Source organism: Eulemur rufifrons, chromosome 9 (genome assembly GCF_041146395.1).
Source record: "Eulemur rufifrons isolate Redbay chromosome 9, OSU_ERuf_1, whole genome shotgun sequence".
NCBI lineage: Eukaryota > Metazoa > Chordata > Mammalia > Primates > Lemuridae > Eulemur > Eulemur rufifrons.
In genome coordinates, this window is record NC_090991.1 from 8943573 (window position 1) to 8964786 (window position 21214).

At 51.9% G+C, this 21214-nt stretch overlaps 3 protein-coding genes across 4 annotated transcripts in view; 2 read left to right on the top strand and 1 right to left on the bottom strand.

Moving 5' to 3' along the window:
* Nucleotides 1-1685, bottom strand: part of TP53 (tumor protein p53) — a 15217-nt gene extending 13532 nt beyond the window's left edge. For both annotated transcript variants that reach the window (XM_069482024.1, XM_069482023.1), the window contains exon 1: nucleotides 1562-1685. The gene's annotated coding sequence lies outside the window, so the exon portion shown is untranslated. The remainder of the gene's footprint in view (nucleotides 1-1561) is intronic.
* On the top strand, nucleotides 344-14535 carry WRAP53 (WD repeat containing antisense to TP53). Its single transcript, XM_069483089.1, has 11 exons — nucleotides 344-439; nucleotides 2996-3315; nucleotides 3464-3562; nucleotides 3828-3939; nucleotides 12216-12304; nucleotides 12497-12587; nucleotides 12694-12826; nucleotides 13373-13581; nucleotides 13776-13879; nucleotides 14032-14166; nucleotides 14289-14535. Exons 2-11 carry the CDS (start codon nucleotides 3005-3007, stop codon nucleotides 14533-14535), a joined length of 1530 nt encoding a protein of 509 aa, XP_069339190.1. The 5' UTR covers nucleotides 344-439; nucleotides 2996-3004.
* Nucleotides 14536-16657: 2122 nt separating this feature from the next.
* EFNB3 (ephrin B3) lies at nucleotides 16658-20621 on the top strand. Its single transcript, XM_069483319.1, has 5 exons — nucleotides 16658-16779; nucleotides 19017-19309; nucleotides 19477-19569; nucleotides 19681-19785; nucleotides 20212-20621. Exons 1-5 carry the CDS (start codon nucleotides 16658-16660, stop codon nucleotides 20619-20621), a joined length of 1023 nt encoding a protein of 340 aa, XP_069339420.1.
* Nucleotides 20622-21214: the final 593 nt, after the last annotated feature.

Sequence of the window (21214 nt, forward strand, 5' to 3'; positions counted from 1 at the left end):
ACAAATGTGGAGATCAGGGACTGACTCGGAAGAGGCGTGAGGAAACGTTTCAGGAATGACAACGTTCTGTATTTAGCTAGGCAGTACACGGTGGTTGCTTGCCAAAACTTGTCTACCTGTGCACTCAATATCCGTACAATTGCACTGTAAATTCGACCTGAATTTAGAAAAAAGGCAAGAACGTAAGTACGCCATACAGTGCCTGGTACGGGGCAGGTGCGTTGTAACCTGCTGAATACAGTAACTGCGCCCTAAGAGATGAAGAAGCGGGAGCAGAGAACAAGAGCCGGACTTCACGTGGGTTGCGTCGCCTCCCACCGGGAAGTCGCCAGCAGCACCGGGAGCACTTAGGACCTCTGGGCCCACCCTCTTTAAGGCTCGCCCCTTCCGCTTTCACGACGTTCGGGCTGCGTCCGGAATCGGAGTGGCCCAAAGCCAGGTAAAATAGGTCGATTGTCTTTCTGACAATTTATCAAGCGGCCCATCACTGCACTCTTTCAAAATGTGATTCTCAAACGTACCGATTCTTGAAAATACCCAGAGCTTGCCTTCCGCACACTGTTTTTTCACCCCGTCCCACGCAATGGTAGCGTCCGCCCAGCTTGCGGGCGCCCCGGGGGCGGGGGGGGGGGGGTGGAGCACACCATTCGAAGGGGGGGAGGGATTGAGGTTTGCATCAAAACAAGTACCCCTTCGTTTGCCAAGGCAATAACCCCGTAATACAGATTTTAAAAAAAAGTGAGGGAGGAGAATAGCAGCCCCTCTGCAAGTAAGAGGAGCCAGCCTAGAAGATTTTTCTCTTTCTACTCCCCTCCCATCGGGTGAACGGTGAGCTGGCCCCACAAACAGAAACCGGAAATGCTACTGTGAGAAGCAGAAATGTAAATGTGGAGGCAAACAATAACAGGGCTGCAGGGCCTCTCAAATTAGGGCTGTCCTTCTTGGCGTGGCGGGCAAACCCCTCGTTTAGCCCTTCTCACTTCCACGGCTGACGGTCTTTAATTGGATTTTCTCCATCTAGCGGAGCCGGGGCTGGCTGGAAAGATCGCTTCAGGAAGGACAAAGGTCCGGAAGTTTGGGGACCTTAGCTTGGGCTTTCCAGATCACCCCAAATAATCATTTCGGGATGCAGCCCAAGGTTTCCCTAGCATGCCATGGGCTATAAAGTTTCAAGCCGTGAGTTCCCAAAGTTTCGAGATCCGAAAGTCTCAGACCCCAATGCATTATGCCTTTTATCTCAGGTATTCGCCACACCCAGCACTAGGTGGGTGCTGGGGAAAGAAGTATCCCTTAGGCCGGCTCAATGTTCCCCAAAGTCCCACTCCCCTGCATAGGTATTCAGCTTTGAGTTCAGCTGATGCCAGCATCCCCATAATGTACACCCAGGCTTCTCAACATTGCATTTCTATGTTGATCCCGCCAGCCAAGCTTGCATCCTAACCCCCCAAACTCGCTAAGTCCCCCACTGCCCCACCCCCCCGCGATTCTCCCGAGCTGAAAATACAGGGAGCCGAGAGCCCGTGACTCAGAGAGCACTCATCAGGTCAAGTCTCGAGCTTACCCAATCCTCAGTGGAGCGTATCACCGTCCTGGGAAGCACGCTCCGAGCTCGGACGCCAGGTGCCACCGGAGCCCTGCAACTACCAGCGCCCGAGATGGTGGCTCTGGACTTTTGAGGAGCTCTAAACTTTTAGCGCCAGTCCGAGCACATGGGAGGGGAAAATCCCAATCCCAGCAACCCCTGCGGGGCTCCTGGCACAAAGCTGGACAGTCGCCATGACAAGTAAGGGCAAGTAATTCGCCTGCCGGAGGTGGCAAAGGAAATGGAGAGTTGGAGAGAAGGATGCGGGGAGTCAGGATTCTCGCCGTATTGGTGCTGTAGCTATTAATCTTTTGGGGTAGGAAAGTTCTACAAGCCAGAGCTGTGAGGGCAGAATTGGTGGAAACCATTCTGGAGGACTCCTGCCACTGTGTCAAATATGAAGGGTGGAAGGAAGAAAGCTTTGCGTTTGCTCTCTCAGATAGCTGGATAGTTTCTTCTAATCGGCTAAAATATCACCTTTTAGGAAGGCTTTACTGAACATCCCAATCTAACGTCTTTCCTCGAGTACTTTATATCACACCATTTTGTTTCATTTCCTTCACAGTCCTTGTCACTATCTGGAAAGATTTGTTCATTGCCTTCAATACAAAGCAACATAAGCCCTATGAGGGTAGAGAACTTGTCTACTATCTTATTCATTGTTGTGTTCCCCAGTGCCTAGTACAGTGCTGGGGAGCAAGTAAGAGCTCGATACTAAATGTTTATTGAATGAATGAAGAGAAAGACACAGTGCTGAGCAATCTGGCGAACGAGATGCAAAAGAGGTGCAAAACCTGTAAAATCAAACACAGTGCTGGCGCCCTCTGCAGGTGGTGGGGGGAGGCGCTTTAAGAATTACCGGGGGAGACGGTGGGGGGCGCGCCGGCACTTCTCGGCAAGGCAGAAGCGTTCCAACTACAACTCCCAGCGGCCAGGAGGAGCCGTAGGGCTTCATGGGAATGGAAACCTAACCTGTTACGTCCCGATTCTGCCCCTTCCGTGGGTGGCCCGCGAAATCTGATCCGGGATGCCGCGGTCCAATTGGAAGGTGGGCTCAAATCCCGCGAGAGCAAGTGGCACATAGCGACCCACGGTACCAAGGGACGCTGTGATTTCAAAGTTTGTTTCCCCCGCGTTCGCCCTGTCTCCCGGGGGTGTTTTGCCCCCTTCTGGAAGAGGAAAGAAGGCACTGGTGGGTTTCTCTAGTTCGGCTTCGGATCCTTGAGAACTTCGAAGCCGCCGTGGCCGCTCCGCGGGCCAAGCAGCGGGCAGCCAGCGGAAAGAGGGTTACCCGGCCGGGGCCAATATCGGCCGCGCTTCCTCGGCAGTATGAAGACGTCGGAGGCGCAACTCTTAGCTCCGGACTGCCTTCCTTCAGACCAGGCCTCAGCTCCAGCCCATCTCTCTCCTCAGGTTTCCCTGATGGATAAAAATACCGACCCCGAACTGGTGCCACCGTCACCCGATGGGGAGGAGCCACCCCGAACGTCCCCGGTTCCTGTGGCTGGCTCAGCTGTGTCCCAGGAGCTGGGGGAAGGGGACCCAGCTACTCTCTCCACTCCCCTGGAAACAGAGTGTGGTACTCCTAGCGAGTTGAGTCCTCGAATCGAAGAGCAAGAACTTTCTGAAAATGCAAGCCTTCCTGCAGGAGAAACGAACCGGCCAGAGGTGGGGTCTGGAGAAGCCACGGAGGGTGTGTCTGAGGAAGCTGCTCCAGAGGATGAGGGAGACACGTAAGTAGTGATGACAGCTGACTCTGGAATCTGAGGAGGTTGGAAGTGTGAGATAGACCTTATCCACCAGTCCTCAGCCCCGCTTCTCCAGGCCCATTTCCCCTTTGCCTTGGCGACCCAAGTTTTTTGTCCCCCATCTTCCTTCCAGTACTTGGAACTACAGCTTCTCCCAGCTACCTCGATTTCTCAGTGGTTCCTGGTCAGAGTTCAGCACCCAACCGGAGAACTTCTTGAAAGGCTGTAAGTGGTAAGTAAGGATAATGGGGCAGGGAGAGGACTACCGCCAGGTTTTTCACTTAAAACACCCCAGTTATCTAGAAGAAGGATCTGCTAGAGGTGGGAGAAGGAGTAAAGGATCTCTCTTAGACTAAGCTTCTGTTTCATCTAGGACTTTGTGTCTTCCACTTCTGTCAAGGACTTGGGGCTTACCTACCCCGGAGTTAGGCTCAGCCCCAGCCCTACACTTGGAAAACACAGAGCTGTCCAGCTTTCTAACTCTCTCCTATTTCTAGGGCCCCCGATGGTTCCTGCATCTTGACTAATAGTGCTGATAACATCCTGCGGATCTATAACCTGCCCCAAGAGCTATACAGTGAAGGGGAGCAGGTAGAATATGCAGAAATGGTAAGAGTAGGGGCTCACTCTGCCCCTGTGTCAGACACTGCATGTTTAAGTCCTACATGTAGTTGGAGAAAGTATAGTCCACATGTTTTCTGTTTACAAGCAGGACTTTTCATCATCAGGAATTTCCACGTGTAGTATTTTCTGCCCTGAATTCTGAAGTCATTTAAAGAGATGTTTGCCCCTTCTGTAGTCAAGAATATATGCTTTTTGTTGAAAAAATAGTGGATTTTTTGTGGCAGTATTTAATTTATTTACAGTTCTTTGGAGAAATGTTGCTGTGAAAGTGAGGCAAGAAATGGATTGGTGATCAGATATTTATCAAATGATTACTAATATATGGCAGTCACTGTACTAGAATAAAGTGGTGAACAGGACAGATTAAGAGCTGGTTTGCTTCTCTTGTGTGGGAGACAGACAACAAGCATGTAAACTGGTAAATATCAAGATCATTACAGATTATAATAAATGCTCAAAGGAAATAAAACAAAATAGGGAGAGACTAACTAGAGGATATACCACTTTGGATAAAATGGTCAGAGAGAGGGGCTCTCTGAAGAGCAGACATTTGAGCCAAGACCTGAAGGATGATAAGGGATCAGTCATGTGAAGAGCCCTGGAAAGAGCCTTCCAGAAAGAGGCAATGATACTACAAAGACCTGGAGCTGGTGGCTCACACCTGTAATCCTAGCACTCTGGGAGGCTGAGATGGGAGGATCGCTTGAGGTCAGGAGTTTGAGACCAGCCTGATCAATAGTGAGAGCCTGTCTCTACTAAAAAAAGAAAAAATTAGCTGGGCACGGTGGCTCGCACCTGTAGTCTCAGCTACTCGGGAGGCTGAGGTAGGAGGATCACTTCAGCCCAGGAGTTTGAGGTTGCAGTGAGCTATGATGACACCAACACACTCTACCCAAGGTGACAGAGTGAGACTGTGTCTCAAAATAAAAAAAAAGAAAAAGACCCAGAGCTGAGAGAGAGAGAGCCTTGTGAAGAGAAAGAATGCCAGGGTGGCTGGACTGAGACCAGCCAGGGGGAAGGTGGGGTGAGGACAGGAAGGAGCAGCAACATTGTGTTGGGTCTTGTGAGTGGGGCATTTGGAGTTTATTTGGGAAACCATGGGACAGCTTTAAAACAGAAGAGTGAATGGAGTCTGGGTGGGCAAAAGTGCAATCAGGGAGACTTATTGGATGTGTTTATCATGGGCTAGGTGAGAAATGATGGTGGCTTGGGCGAGTGTGGTGTCAGGAGAGATGGTGGATGGATTTGAAGTATATTTTGTAGGACTTAGAGATCCACTGGACGTGGAGGTGCAGGGAAGGAAGCAACTGAGGGTGACGTCCAGGTTTTTGCCGTTGTGGGGATGGTGGAACAATTTACACAGAGGAGGAAACAGAGATATGAACAGGTATTGGTACAGAAGTCAGGGCTTTTAGGTACATTAAATGTGAAATGTAAAGCTAAAAGGAGTGATTGGGGCCAGGGATATACTTCGAGAAGTGGTAGATGGTATCGCGTGTCTTTTTTTGTTTTGTTTTTGAGACAGTCTCTCTGTCACCCAAGCTGGAGTACAGTGGTGAGATCCTAGCTCACTGTAGCTTTGTACTCCTGGGCTCAAGTGATCCTCCCACCTTGGCCTCCTAAGGTGCTGGGATTACAGGCGTGAGCCACCACTCTGGGCCTGCATCTCATGTCTCTAGAATGGATTCCATCTCGAGAGAGTGTTGGTGGAAGAGAAGACCCGCAGAGCCCTGTGTGCTCCAGCATATGAAGGTGGAGGGAAAGAGTCGTGACTAATGCTGCTGAGAGATGGAGCGAGGCGAATTCAGAGTCATTAGTGACCTCCTTGACGAGAACACTTTCAGAGGAGCCATGGCGGCAGAAGCTGATTAGAGTGGGTGGAAGAAAAAGTATAGACAATTCTTTGGAGAAGTTTTGCTGTGAAAGTGAGCCAAAAAATGGATTGGTGACCAGAAGGAATGCAGGGCCAAAGAAGGGCTTATGGGATGCTTGTGTGATCCCAGGAATAGCCCTGTAGAGAGGGAGGATTGATGGTGGGGGGAGGGGTGGCAAAGACCCTGAGTGGCTGGGTGAAGACAGAATCTAGAGCACATTGGAGGACTTGGCCTTGATAGGCACAGACTCCTTCCTTGTAGCAGGAAGAGAGGAGGAGGAACATTCTGTGGCTGCTGTTTGGTGATTGAAAGATTTGGGTGTTTCTGTCTCTTGGCTTCTATAATCTTAGGGAAGCATAAAGTGAGGTTTTCAGCTGAAGGAAGAAGCTCTGTGCAGGGAACAGAAGGTATGTAATGATCTGTCCTAGAGAGTAGAAAATCAAACCACCAAGGAATGTGGCAGTATCGCTGTTCTTTGCTCTGTGCCCACTAGAGGTTTGTTGCCATCCATTTAAAATGAGGCCATTTAGTGTGTTATGCATCTTTCCTGGCAAGTTAAATGGCTATAGTTTCTCTGTTTGTAAAATGAGGATGGTATTAATAGCACCCACCTCACAAAGTTGTGAGAATTAAAAGAATTAATAATGAATTAATGTAAAGTGCTTAAAGCAGGGCCTAGGGATAGTAAGTATTCAGTAAACACCAGTAGTCATTGGTGTCATTTAGGTACAAGTGTGGAATAGGAGGATGGTCTGGTTCGGGTTTGCCAAGAGCGAAAGACCAGGGTGTTTTGAGAGTGTCTGCAGGGGTGTGCATGTCATGGTGGACTAGAATCTAAGTGGGTTAGGAAATGGATTATAAATATGTTTTTGATGAAGCTGAATAATTGTCTTGGTAGAAACAGCAGAGCAAGTGAACTGGACAGGTCGGAGATGGTAGTCAGAGATTGAAATTAAGATGTACCACTGGGGCAGTGACAAGGCCCAGGGCATGCCCGTGAGAATGGGTGGCTGATGTAGGCTGAAGGCAGTGGCCGTGGGTGCTGAGCACGTCAGAGTGTGAGAGAGTCCAGGGTGTCGGACAGATCTATTCATTCTTTCATCAGTCTGTTGGTTCAACACACTTTTGTTGAGCACATTCTATGTACCAAGCCCTGTTTTAGGAGCTGGGGATTAGTTAGAAAAAACCAGACAGAAGTCCCTGTCTTGTGAAACTTATATTCTACAGGGCGTCCCAAAAGTCGCCATACATAGGGAAAATGGGAAATTGTAGCTAGGCATCCCTTTATTTACAAAATATTCATTACAAAATTTTTTTTTTGTATGGAGACTTTTGGGACACCCTGTAGTGTGGGAAATAGGCAATAAAGAAATAACAAAATAAAAAATGTATCTGACAAGTGCCATGGGGAAAAATAAGCAGGGAAGAGGACTGGGAGGGTAAATTGCAATTTTAAAAAGGATCATTGGGGAAGACCTCACTAGTAGGTGACATCTAAGCACAGACTTGAAGGAAGTAAAGGAGTGAACCAAGCTGATACCTGGGGGAAGACGGTGTTAGGCAGAAAAGACAGTAATTCACAGGCTCTGTGGAAGCAGAAGTCACTGAGAATGAAAACAAGAGCATCTGTGGGCCGTGAGGTGGTGAACGAGGAGGTAAAGTCTCAGTGAATGAGGGAGGGTGACAAAAAGAGGGTATCTAGTCTGATGGCAAGAACTGCAGAGGAACTGGGGTTTGGGGTGGTGAAAAAGTTTGGAAATGATGGTGGGGGGCATGGTGACACCCATCTAACTCTTGTCCTTGAGCCATGTATTGGGGAGGGCCGTCTTAGCTTGAGAGGGCCATGGGGGGACAGCCATGGCCAGTTGAGTCTAGGTGTGCAAATGGAGCATTCTGAGAAGTTGAGAAATATGGGGGTTTTAGATCCTAGAGTGGGAATTTCAGAGGCCTGGGTTAAGGATTAGTGGGAGCTGGGAAGAGTGGGTTTGGGGCACGTTAGGGTGTGTGTACAGGTCCTGGTGATGATCCAGGAGACTGGGACTTCTCTAGTGTCTGAGGTTAATGTGGGGGTAGGGGAAGAGGCTCATTGGCTTCCTAAAAGAAGAAGGGTGCCAAATTCCAGGGCTGGTCCTAAACACTAACCTAACATGCAACTCTTTAAGACTGGAGGCCGCAGACATTTCAGTCCTCTGTGCCAGGGTATAAGGCACTAGAAGCCCTGGTTCCTGGAACAGAAATTGGCGGTGTATCAGGGCTAGGGAGCTTTGGTGCCGCCATCCTAAAAGAGTTTAGGAGCAAAGGTCGTTTCAGGTGGGGACAGTTAGAAGAGACTCTGGAAACATGGGAGGTTGAGTATTTATTGCACAAACTCGTTGAAGAGAAACAGGAATGTTAAAAAGGGGAAAAGTCATTACCACTGCAAAATTCAGCCCTTTGAATCTTTCTATTAATAACGTTTTTTCTAAGCTCTGTCCAAGTACTGAAGCTTTTATGTGGTTGTAATTCTTTGATAAATGGCTTTATATTCTACTTTATTCCTTTTAACAATCATATCCTAAATGCTTTTCTTGGTGGTCCAGTCTTCCTAGTTGTGATGTTTAATGATATTGCATTGAGTGCTTACGATAATTTTCTTACCTCTTCTCTCATTTTGGACATTTGGGTTGCTTCTGGGACTTTTATATCATAAATTATTCTTCAGTGAACATCCTCATGTATTTTGGGGGAGATTCTTTTCTTAAGAGAAATATTATGAGTAAGAAATACCCTAGATCAGACAATATCAATATTTTTTTTGTGTCTTAAGGTACAATTTATTTGCAAAAGCTTTTTGTGCCTTTTTTCCCCTGCTGTTAGCCATGTATGAGTACACCAGTCTGTCACAACCTCACTCAATAAGTATTTTCATTTTTAATGTCTGCAAGTTTAGTATTTGGAAATAGACAAAATTTATATAGGTGGGGAAATTGGGGGGGGCATTTTTGGGTGTTTCCATATACCTGTGTGTACTGAGTCTTCCTCCCAACATAGTTTCCTAATTTTTCTCCTCCCTTCTCTACCTTCTCACAGAGCTTTCTGGAACTCTTATTCCTTTTTTTCTTTTTTAATTTCATCTTATTATGGGGGTACAAAAGTTCAGGTTATATATATTGCCCATGCCTCCCCATCTCCCCGAGTCAGAACTTCAAGCGTGTCCATTCCCCAGACAGTGCGCATCGCACTCATCATGTAGGTATACACCCATCCCCTCCCCCCACTCCCCACCTCAGTCCGATACCCAATTGGTGTTATTCCCAAATGTGCACTTAGGTGATGATCAGGGAAACCAGTCTGCTGGTGAGTACCTGTGGTGCTTATTTTTCCATTTTTGGGATACTTCACTTAATAGAATGGGTTCCAATTCTCTCCAGGAGAACAAAAGAGATGCCATATCACCGTTATTTCTTACAGCTGAGTAATGGAAGTCTTATTTCTAACTCCCCGGCCTCTTCCTTGAGTACTCACCCTACTCTGTGGCTCTTGCAGGAGGCCTTCACTTCCCCTCTACCTTTCTCCAGTAGAGACTTTGCATCTTCCGTGCCCTACATCTCTCAGGTTGGGGACAAGGACGTGTCTTCATTCCCACATGCCATAGCCAGAGAATTGGCCTTTCATCTTTGCAAAAACTTTTCCTTTGAGGCTTATGCTACCTGATTCTCACTCACTGAGGGTGTTGGCACCTTACAGCCTTCCTGTGTCCTTCAGTTCCTTCTACCGTTTTGGTGACTTCAGATATCCAAGCCTGAAGCCAGGGTCCTTTTTTTTTTTTTGAGACAGAGTCTTGCTTTGTCATCGGTGCTGGGGTGCAGTGGTGTGATTATAGCTCACTGCAACCTCAAACTCTTGGGCTCATGTGATCCTCCTACCTCAGTCTCCCAAGTAGCTGAAACTACAGGCATGAGCCACCTCACCTGGCTAATTTTTCTTATTTTTTGTAGAGGCGGGGTCTTGCTATGTTGCCCAGGCTGGTCTCGAATTCCTGGGCTCAAGCAATCCTCCCACCTTGGCCTCCCAAAGTGCTGGGATTACAGGCATGAGCCATTGCGCTCAGCCCAGGTCTCATCCTTTAATCTTCCTTTTCGTAACCCCCACATCCAATTATTATAATTACTAAATCCTATCAAGTCCACCTAATCTTTCTAATCCATCCACTTGTCTCTACTCCAATGCCTCTACTTTAATTCAGGTCCTATTATTTTGGGCCTTATGTTGCTGAAACAGTCTCCTGCCTCCTGTTGCTCATTAAAACAGTATTTATTGACTGTCAGTCATGCACTAGGTGTGGGGGAAGCAGTGGTGAGCAAGGCAGATGTGATTCCTGCCTCCCAGATAGATACGATGCAGAGTGAGGAGCACTGAGGGCTATAGGAACGTGGAGCAGGGGCACCTTGCCTGGCTCGAGGGGTTAGGGAAGCATTCGCAGAGGAAGAAGCATCTGAGAGACCTGAAGGATGATTAGGATTCAACCAGGAGAAGTTGTTGGGGGATGTGAAGGAAGAATGTTCCAGAAAGTACATGTGAAAGCCTGCAGGTTGGAAGTATGGTGAGTTGGCACCTTTTGTGACCTGAGAGTCAAAATGATGGGATGTAGAGATTTTAAAGGAGTAGATGGAGATGAACCTGACGAGGTGGGTCAGGGGTAGGAGCATGGTAATGGAAAGCTTTGTAAAGAGATCGATTTTATACTGAGGGCTTCGTGGAGTCATTGAAATGTTTAAGCAGGAGAGTGACACTGTACAGAATTCCAATTTAACAAGATCCCTGGGGCCTCCATGCGGCTGCAAGTGTGAAGAATGGATGGGCAGACTGGATTATAGGGAGGCCCAGAGAACATGTGGAGTGTTACAGAAATGCTGGCAAGAGGCAGAGGCTTGTAATGGGATCTTAGGAGTGGGAATGAAGGGGAGAGGACAGATGCAGGAGAAACCTACAAGGAGGAATTGGCAAGATTTGGGCTGGGCCAGGAGTGGAAAGGGAGAGAAGAGTAGTAGTAGTAAAGGCTGGTGCTCAGATTTCAGGCTTGCAAATTAGGTATGGGGCCCGGGGGGAACAGTAGGTTTGAAGGTGGTAGATGCTGGGTCCAATATGGACAAATTGAGTTTGAGTTGCCTGTGGGATGTCCAAGCGGAGCTGTCCACCAGGCAGTTGGACATATTTGTTTGGAGTGTAGAGGTGCAAACTAAAGTAATGGCTGAGTGACATCACCCCGCAGGTCAGCAAATAACTGATGAAGGACTGGTATCCAGACTATTTATAGATTTCTTACAAATCAGTAAGAAAAAGACAAGAACCTAGTATAAAAATCGGCAAAAATTATGAAAAGGTGTACCTAAATGGCCAAGAAACAGAGAAAGATGTCTAACCTCACTTATCATAATGACAGAAATGTAAATTTATGTGAAATACCATTTCACAGTCTTCAAATTGAGAAAAATTTACAAGTCTGGCAATATCAAGAGGAGAGAGAGCAACAGGCACTCTTATATGCCACTGTTGGGAGAGCAAATTGGGATGAGCTCTTTGGGAAAAAAAAAATTGACATTACGGTATTTCATAAAGTTGGCAAAGCACGTAGCATAGAGACCAGTAATTTTATTCTTTAACAGGAACTGTAGAGAAACTCTTCCACATGTGTACCAGAATGTTAATGCACACTAGCCAAAAACCAGAAAAACATAAGTGACTGTCAGTAGGAAAAGTGTAGATCAGTCTGGATACATTCATGAGTGGATTGCTATGTGGTGGTGAAAATGTGTGCATTAGAGCAAAATGTGTCACCCCAGTTAAATCTCACCATCACAGAGGGAATCATACAGTACAGTACCATTCATGTTAAGTCCAAAGGCATGCAAGACAATGCTAGATGCTGGGTTTTTTTCTGTATGAATATATTCTTGAAGAAATGTATGACAATGATAAATTCAGGAAAGTGTTTACCTCTAAAAGAGGGTTTCTGTTAGGAAACATATTTTTCTTTCTTAAGCTGGGTGGAGGGGGTGAGTCACAGGGCTTTACATTTTTTTTTTCTTTTTCTTTTTTTAAGTACTTGGTCATGTGACAACATTTTTTTTTAATACTTTGCATGTTCGAACTGCTTCCTCTCTAAGTGTTTAAAAAGAAAAAATATGAATCTGTATGGTTTTTGGTGGCCTAAATCTGACATTAAAGTCTAAGTTAACCCTTGAACATTGAGGTAAAGATTTTATTCTCTATATATGCCCCACCTGCCTTCTCCTACCTGGTTGGTAAAGTGCCAGCAGTCTTCCTCTGTGCCATAAAACTACTAGGGGCATGAGTCTGATTCCTTTTCACTCCGAGTGACCCAGGCATCCCCATATCTCTGTCCAGGTCCCCGTCCTTCGAATGGTGGAAGGTGATACCATCTATGATTACTGCTGGTATTCTCTGATGTCCTCGACACAGCCAGACACCTCCTAGTAAGTGATGTCGTTTGCCTCCCCCTTCCTCATCCCCCCAGTTTCAAGAGGGCCCTCTTGAGAGAGTCAGGGGCTGCTTTGGGTGGAGGAAGGCTCAGTGCGCCCTTCAGATGGGAGCTGAGAGGGCTGGTCAGTTGGCTTCCTCCCCTTCCTTTGACAGCACCGGGGCCTCAGTGTCCGTGTCTCTCTCAGCGTGGCCAGCAGCAGCCGGGAGAACCCGATTCACATCTGGGATGCGTTCACTGGAGAGCTCCGGGCTTCCTTTCGCTCCTACAACCACCTGGTATGGACCTCTACACCAGCCCCCGTGCTCGTCCTGGCCCAGCTCTCCTTCCTTGAGGACAACCGAGGCTTTGCAAGGTCTCTGTTCAGTCCTTTCCTGCCCCCAGGATGAGCTGACGGCAGCCCACTCGCTCTGCTTCTCCCCGGATGGCTCCCAGCTCTTCTGTGGCTTCAACCGGACTGTGCGTGTCTTCTTCACGTCCCGCCCTGGCCGAGACTGTGAGGTCCGAGCCACATTTGGTGAGCATCTGTGCCTCCAAAGGAGGAGGAAAGGGAAGGGTGCTGCCACCTGCACAGAGGCCTGGGTGAGCCAGGGGGCCACCTGTGGGGTTTTGCCTCATCTTTAGTATGGCCCCAGAAGGCAAATTGTGCCCAGTGGGCAAAGGAGAAAACAGACATAGAGTGGGGAGGAAACTTTCCCAAGGTCAGCCAGCTGTGAGAGAACTGGCTGACTCCTGAACCCGTGCCCTGACAGCTATGTACCTTTTGGTTTCCAAAATCTTGGTATGTCTAGAAAATTAGAGATGAAGCTGATTCTATTTTCCTGTAGGTCTCCAGCTCTGCATCCCTTCAAGGAAAAACTGGGATTTGAGAGGGATAAAGGAACGTGGGCATTTAAGGTCCTTTGAGGGGATAGAAGGATCTGGGGATCTTCTTCCTGCTTGTGACAAACAGGGTCGAGGAGATGTTGAGTCCTGGGACAGGAGGCGGAGGCGTACCTCTGCTTAGCCTGCTTGATGCCGGGTGCAGTTGCCCTCTCCCCCACTTTGTTCCTTTCCTCTCTAGCAAAAAAGCAGGGCCAGAGCGGCATCATCTCCTGCATAGCCTTCAGCCCAACCCAGCCCCTCTATGCCTGTGGCTCCTATGGCTGCTCCCTGGGTCTGTATGCCTGGGATGATGGCTCCCCTCTCGCCTTGCTGGGAGGGCACCAAGGGGGCATCACTCACCTCTGCTTTCACCCTGATGGCAACCGGTTCTTCTCAGGAGCCCGCAAGGTAGGGGTCACATCCTGAGAGCCCAAAGCTGGCAGGCAGTAGGGCAGGAGTGGGGATGTAGTCTGCAATGTGTTGAGGTGTAGGGGATGGGGAAAAAAAATGAATCTAGCTAAAGGGGTACCTGTAGACCTTGAGGGAGGCAAGGACATGCCAGGGTCAGGGGACAACTCCAGGGCCCTGTTCTGTGTCTGCAGGATGCTGAGCTTCTGTGCTGGGATCTCCGGCAGCCTGGTCACCCATTGTGGTCCCTGAGTCGAGAGGTGACCACCAATCAGCGCATTTACTTCGATCTGGACCCGTGAGTGCTGTGGCTCCTTCCTGCCCAGGGCCCTGATGCCCCCAGGAACGTCTGAGCCCAGGCATAGGATCCCAGCCGCTGGGTGAGGGCTTCCTGCCCCAGGGATGATGCCTCTACGCCAGCGAGTCTCTCTTCTCTCTCCTCTCTCCCAGGACTGGGCAGTATCTAGTGAGTGGCAGCACTAGTGGGGCCGTCTCTGTGTGGGACACCAGTGGGGCTGGGGACGATGGGAAGCCGGAGCCAGTGCTGAGCTTTCTGCCCCAGAAGGACTGCACCAACGGAGTGAGGTCCTCAGTTCAGTTCCACAGATCTTGGGGCTTGGGTTGGGGAGGAAGGAAGGAGGTAAGTCCCTGAGGGAGCAAGCATCCTCGCTCAGGGTGCTGACAGCCTGCCCCATCTCTCCCTCCAGCCTGCACCCTGGCCTGCCTCTGCTGGCCACTGCCTCCGGTCAGCGTGTGTTTCCAGAGCCCACAGAGAGTGGGGACGAAGGGGAACAGGAGCTGGACCTTCCCCTGCTCTCCACACGCCACGTCCACCTTGAATGTCGCCTTCAGCTGTGGTGGTGTGGGGGGTGCCCAGATGCCAATGTCCCTGGTGATTACCAGGGTGAGGAGGAACAAGGAGGGGCAGGGGGAGGTGGGGATGGGCTTATATAAAGAAGTTTTATATGATACTAGTGTCTTCGTGTCTGTTCGGGGAGGCATATGGCTGAGGTGGCCAGGCCAGGGGGACTGGTGGGCTCCCTTGTCCAGCCGCAGTGGGGACTGGCATATTGTTCTTGAAAGCAGGGGTTGAGAGGTGGGACTAGGCGGGAGCCAATGGGATGGCTGAGCTTGGTGTGAAGTCAAGTGGATGGGGGTGGGGCTTCATGCCATTGACTGGTTGGTTGCTAGGCAACTTGGTAAACTGAAGGGGGGAACCTGTTTGAAATCTCACTCCCAAGGTGCGGGCAGCAGGGGTCAGGGTGAGCAGGGCTGAGCAGGAGTGGCAGGAGCTCTGTGTCAGACTGTGGGGTGTGACTGTGTGAGACTGTGCAGACAGTGACAGACAAGACGCCTGCTCCTTCCACTGAACACTATTTACCATCATCCAGCAGCAGAGGGACGGACGCTGCTTTGGGGGAAGGGGAGCAGGAGCAGTCCCCTCCCTTGGACCTCCCCCAGGAGGGAGACAACCCAGTAGCCAGAGTCAAGGACACACATGAAAGAGTAAAGGTGCCAAAAAACACAGGCATCACATTCGGTATTGCTGTGAGATGCAGGACAAGGCCGAGGGTCTTATTCATTTAGCAGCTGTGGCTGGTCTTGTTTCTGCATTTGTCTGCTCTGTCTTTTGGGGGGTGGGGGACAAGTGTGGTATCTGAAGCAGTGACTCCTCCCTGTCCCTCTCCACAAGCACACACCTTGCCAAACACAGATACTGTCAGCAGGGGATGTGATTTTGGATCTCACAATCAAAGGGAAGGGACAAAAGGCCTGTGGAGGCTTGAGAGGAAAGGAGAGGAATGTTGCCCCTGCCCAGAGGTGCTGAAAGCCAGGTTCTTACACCCAAAAAGGCAACTCCTCCCTTCCCCCAGGATAATTGGAAACAGCCCTTCCCGCTGCTGGGGAGCCGGGTTGTAGGTACTCCCTTTACTCTCCAACCCCACTTCTGCCCCCAAACATCTAAGAAGGGCCCACGTTTGCTTCCTAATCTCTTGCCTTTCACCTAACCTCTAGATAACAGTAAAGGGTCCCGGGAGCTGTGACAAAAGGGACCCCAGGAGTGGGAGTTGAACAGCCTGGGTTTGGTTTCCAGCTTCGTCTCAGACTCCCTGAGTGACCCTGGACAAGTAACGTGCCTCTCTGAGCCTCAGTTTCTTCGTCACTACAATGGGATCGTTAGCTCTGCCCCTCCCACTTCACACAGGTAGTCGTGACGATCAACCCAGCCGCACTTTATGAAGCGCCGAGCCTTCAAGGTTATCATTATTCGCTCCAGCCCTTGCAGGGGCAGCGGTGTTGTTTTGGGACAGAGAAGGCGGCGGCTGCGGGAGCGCAAGGCATGGGTTCTTGGGGTGGAGAGGGCGAGAGCCTTTCTGGATTCGAGAGAGGAAGATTCCAACCACTCAGGCGATCTGAGGGCAGGAGGGGAGACGGGCAGAAACTCAGCCAGAGACGGAGACTGGGAGAGACAAAAGGGGCGTGAGAGACCGCGCCGGGGAGCGGGGCGGGGCGGCGGGCGAGGCGGCCGCGGCGGGCGGGAGGTGCGCGAGGTGAGGGAGGTGTGGGGGGCGTGGGCCGCGGGATGCTGCCGCCCGCTCCGACTCGAGCTCCAGCTCCAGTTTTTCCCTCCACCATCCTCTCCCCCTCCCCGCCTCTCTTTTAACTCCCCCCTCCTGGGCTCGGGACTGGTTTCCTCCCTTAGCCCGCTGCCCTCAATCCCGGCGAGGCTGGGGCTCCGGCTCGGCGCCCCCTTGCTCGCTCCCTCGTCCGGCGCCCCATGCCGCCCCCGCCCGGCCCCCGGCTCCCCGAGTCGCCCACTTAGGCCGGCTCGCAAATCCCGGGGTGCTGGCGCGTGGGCCGGGGGGGCGTAGGGCGCCTGCAGACGGCCCCTGCAAGGGGCTGAGCGCTCCGTAGCGGGGGCGCGAGCAGAGAAGGAAGCGGGTCCGCGTGGGAGCTGGGGACATCAGCCACCGGGGTGGCCGGAGCTGAATAGCCAAGCAGCCAAAGCAGTCACCCCTGGGGGTGAGCGACTTTGGGGGAGTTGGTGCCCCGCCCCCCAGGCCTTGGCGGGGTCATGGGGGCCCCCCGTTCTGGGCCGGGGGGCGTGCGAGTCGGGGCCCTGCTGCTGCTGGGGTTTTTGGGGCTGGTGTCTGGGCTCAGCCTGGAGCCTGTCTACTGGAACTCGGCGAATAAGAGGTGAGTGGCTTGGGGCTGGGGAGACCCCACACCCCAGGGCAGCGGGTATGGAAGCTTTGGAGACTTGGGGGCTGTGTTCTCTGAACAGGGAGGAGGCTGGGGGGAAGGTGCTAGTGTCCTGACGTGCGGTGATGGGTTACTAGAGAGAGGTGATCTTGGGCACGAGACTCCCGGGTCCCACACAGAGCTGGATGTGGGTATTGCTATCCATGTGTCAGGAGTTTGGAGACCCCAAAGGGGCAAGGATAAGAAAGTTCATGGGTAGCAGGGAGGGCAGTGCAGTGGTTATTTGGATCTGTGGGAGACTGTGTCAGGGGCTGGGCTTGGAGGGGGCCTGGTTAATGTCAGCTCTCAGGAGAGAGCTGCTGAGTAGGTGCTGCTGAGGTGCTGAGGGGAAGGGCAGGGTGCCTCCCTCCCCAGCAGTGTTGGAGATAGGAGGCCAGGGGGCTCAGTCTGGGGGCTCTGGGGACAACTTCTCCAAGGCTCCTTGGCTCTCTTTACAGTCTGTCTCCCAACTCTTGCCCATAGCCAGAGGGTCGATGAACCGTTGGCTGAACGACTTCCTAACCAGAACATATTCCTGCCTTCCTGGCATGGGGACTTCTTTCTGGAATAAGCCTCGGGCTCCCTCAAGCCCCCTTCTTTCCCTCTTGCATCTGGAGTCCCGAGGACCCCATTGCCCCCTCCCCCATCTTTGCTGCAAACTCTTCCATCAGACCCTCTGTTCAGTGGCATGCTTGCTTTGCTCTGAAAAGAGGCCAGGGGTCAGATGAAACTTCAAGCCACACAGGGTAGGACAGAACCTTTGGAAGGTCATCTGGGTCCCTTGCCTACATGCAGATCCTGCTCCCTGTTAGCAAAAGAGTTGTTTCTGTGTTTTGAAGAATTCTTGCTTCCCTGGGGAAGCTGTGTGACGCTGTGGTAGGGGTAAGCTTTGGAGCTCATCAAATCCTTGGTCTTAATCCTAGCTCTGCTGCTTTCAGCTGTGTGGCCTTGGGCATGTCACTTAACCTTTCTGAGTCTGTACCCTCAATCCTAACAGCTATTATGAGGATTAGAGGTAAGGCGTTTGAACCTATTATATGCTCATTAGAGGAGAGCTAGGATTACTCTTCCTCTTTTTACTTCCCAGCCTTGCTCACACTTCTCAGTCCTGCCATCTCTCCCTCCCTCCAGTATCTCTTTGGGAATAATCTCAATGTCTTTTCTGCATTCAAGTCTCTTGGCTGCAATTTGAGTATCAGGTGTGTAGCTTGAGGACATAAGGTAGGCTTATTCTGATAGGGTGGAGAAAAGGGGATTAGGGTTTCCTGGGGGCTTTTTTGAATTTTGGGTGGGAAGGAGTGGGTCACTTGGGAGTCTGGGAAGATACAAGCAACAGTTCTCTGGGACCTAGTCCTGAGACCCTGTGTCAGCTGTTAATGCATAGCGAGGGGCTGCAGTGGTTGGCAAGTTTGTGGCTGTGCTGGGCTAGTGGATGCCTGGGCCCACAGGCCTAGGGGATGTGGGGTTGTGTTGTTGTGGATAGAAAAGTCAACTCCTTCAATTCCAAAGCAATAGAACACTTTCCCTAGGAAATCTGAGACACAGGGTGGGGGGACTCAGTGGGGAATGACCCAGGCAACAGGTCCCCAGACCGTGGTTCCTGTTAGCCCCATTCAGGGTCATTGACAAACCAGGCATTTACCTCCTATCCTATTACCTGGCTAACTTGGGACACTGGTCTGGATTACCCTTCACACTCCCTCCCCACCCCATCCCGCCCGTGCCCCCTTTACCCTGAAATCCCTGAAATTCATTGGTGGCCTGGAGGAGGGGAGGCTCTGCCCCCATGGTTGACTGCCATGGAATAGTGAAATCACCTGGGAGGGGTGGGCTGTGTGGTTCCAGAGAGGCCAGCTCCTTGGTAACTGGCATCCTGTTGCCATGGCAACTGGGCTGGTGATGGAGCGGGAGATGGCAGTGTGCATGTGGTGAGGGCGGGCTGAAGAGTGCATTTGGGCACACCAAGGGGCAGGAGACCTCTGAGCCTGGCTTCCTGCTGCTTCCAATGTGAGCTCACAGAATCCTTGGTGCCTGCTCTATAAGAACAGACTTTCCACTCAGACAAAGGCAGGCAGGCAGGCAGGAGCTGAGAATGGCTGTCCTGGAGGGCTGTGGGGTGAGGAAGGGGAAATTCTGGGGGCCAGACCTCTGACATCTCCTCCTTCTTGTCCACCTCACCCTCCTCCCCATAGGTTCCAGGCAGAGGGTGGTTACGTGCTCTACCCTCAGATTGGGGACCGGCTAGACCTGCTCTGCCCCCGGGCCCGGCCTCCTGGCCCCCACTCCTCTCCCAATTATGAGTTCTACAAGTTGTACCTGGTAGGGGGTGCCCAGGGCCGGCGCTGTGAGGCACCCCCAGCCCCAAACCTTCTCCTCACTTGTGATCGGCCAGACCTGGACCTCCGCTTCACCATCAAGTTCCAGGAGTATAGCCCTAACCTCTGGGGCCACGAGTTCCGCTCGCACCATGATTACTACATAATTGGTACTGCTGGGCAGAGGGCAGGGTCCAGTGGGGAGCTGCTCCCGAGATCAAGGGCAGATGAGGGAGGGGGACCCGTATGTCCTTGGGGGTGGGCACTCCAGGGTATGGGGACAGACTAAGGGCCAGCTCTGGAGTGCCAACTTCTCCCTTTGGCTTTTGTCTCCCAGCCACATCGGATGGGACCCGGGAAGGCCTGGAGAGCTTGCAGGGAGGTGTGTGCCTAACCAGAGGCATGAAGGTGCTTCTCCGAGTGGGCCAAAGTGAGTGGGGCTGGGGGACACCTCCCAGGAGCTGAGGGAGGTGGGGCAGTACCATGATGGTCCGGGGGCAGTTGTCTCAGCTCCTCTTTCTTGGGTCTTCCTCATCTTCAGGTCCCCGAGGAGGGGCTGCTCCCCGAAAACCTGTGTCTGAAATGCCCATGGAGAGAGACCGAGGGGCAGTGCACAGCCTGGAGCCTGGGAAGGAGAACATACCAGGTAGGAACCAGGCCCAGCCCCTGTCTTCCCCAGCCGCCTCTGCTCTCAGAGCCCAGCTGCCCTGCCTCCACCCTCTCCCTCCCTCTTCAGTTTTGAGGGTGGTGATACAGGAAAGAGGAGAAGAGAGGATGGGAGGGTGGGAGGGGAATGGAAGCCAAATGAGGAAAAGACTCAATTAGGACTAATTAGCCAAGTCAGTGCTTCAATCAGTGCTGTCAGAGAAGTGGGGAGGACTACGTGGCAGGGAACTGAAGGGCTGGACACCTGGATTCTGAGTGGGGGCCTGGGGGAAGGGGAGGTGGGGTCCCCAAGGGTCCTGGGCACTGCTGGGGAAGCCCGTGGGGACCCTCAGGGCTGGGTGTTCACATGCCCAGGTGGCTCCTTCAGTCCCTCCCCCTCTTTCCTCCTTCACCCCTTCCCTGCCAGGTGACCCCACCAGCAATGCAACCTCCCGGGGTGCTGAAGGCCCCCTGCCCCCTCCCAGCATGCCCGCAGTGGCTGGGGCAGCGGGGGGGCTGGCGCTGCTCTTGCTGGGCGTGGCAGGGGCTGGGGGTGCCATGTGTTGGCGGAGACGGCGGGCCAAGCCTTCGGAGAGTCGCCACCCTGGTCCTGGCTCCTTCGGGAGGGGTGGGTCTCTGGGCCTGGGGGGTGGAGGCGGGATGGGACCTCGGGAGGCTGAGCCTGGGGAGCTAGGGATAGCTCTGCGGGGTGGTGGGGCTGCAGATCCCCCCTTCTGTCCCCATTATGAGAAGGTGAGTGGTGACTATGGGCATCCTGTGTATATTGTGCAGGATGGGCCCCCCCAGAGCCCTCCAAACATCTACTACAAGGTATGAGGGCTCCCACTTGGCTCTCCTGAATCCAACCCTTCTTGGGGTGCTCCTCCAGTTTAATTCCTGGTTTGAGGGACACCCCCAACATCTCCTTGGCTCCCTTTGCCCCACCAGCTCCTTTGTCCTCCTGGCTGCTGCCCTCTTCTCCACTTTTAGGATTCCTTAAGGTTCCACGGCACCACCTCCTGCCTCCCATTTGGCCATGGGCACCCTTCTCTGTCTCTTTGCTCCTGGGTCCTGTTCCCTTGGGGAGGGGGTACAGGCTCAGCCTCCTCTCTGGCCATGACCCAGGTATCCTTATCCCCCTCGCCCACCCAGAGCTAGGGGTGGGAACAGTCTGTCTTTTGGTTGGCACCTCTTTCTTTCTGCCTCTCACTGTTTTTCCCTTCTCTCCATTTCTTATCTTTCTCTCTCTTCTGTCTCTAGGTCTGTTCCTCTTCCTTAGCACCCTCCTCCCTACACCTCCTTCTACCCTCTTGGCTTCTTATCCTGTGCCTCTCCATCTCCTGGGTGGGGCCTCAAAGCATTTCTCCCCTTAGCTCTTGGCCCCCTTGTGACCTGTCATCCCAACCACTCCCCTCAGTCTGCCAAAAATG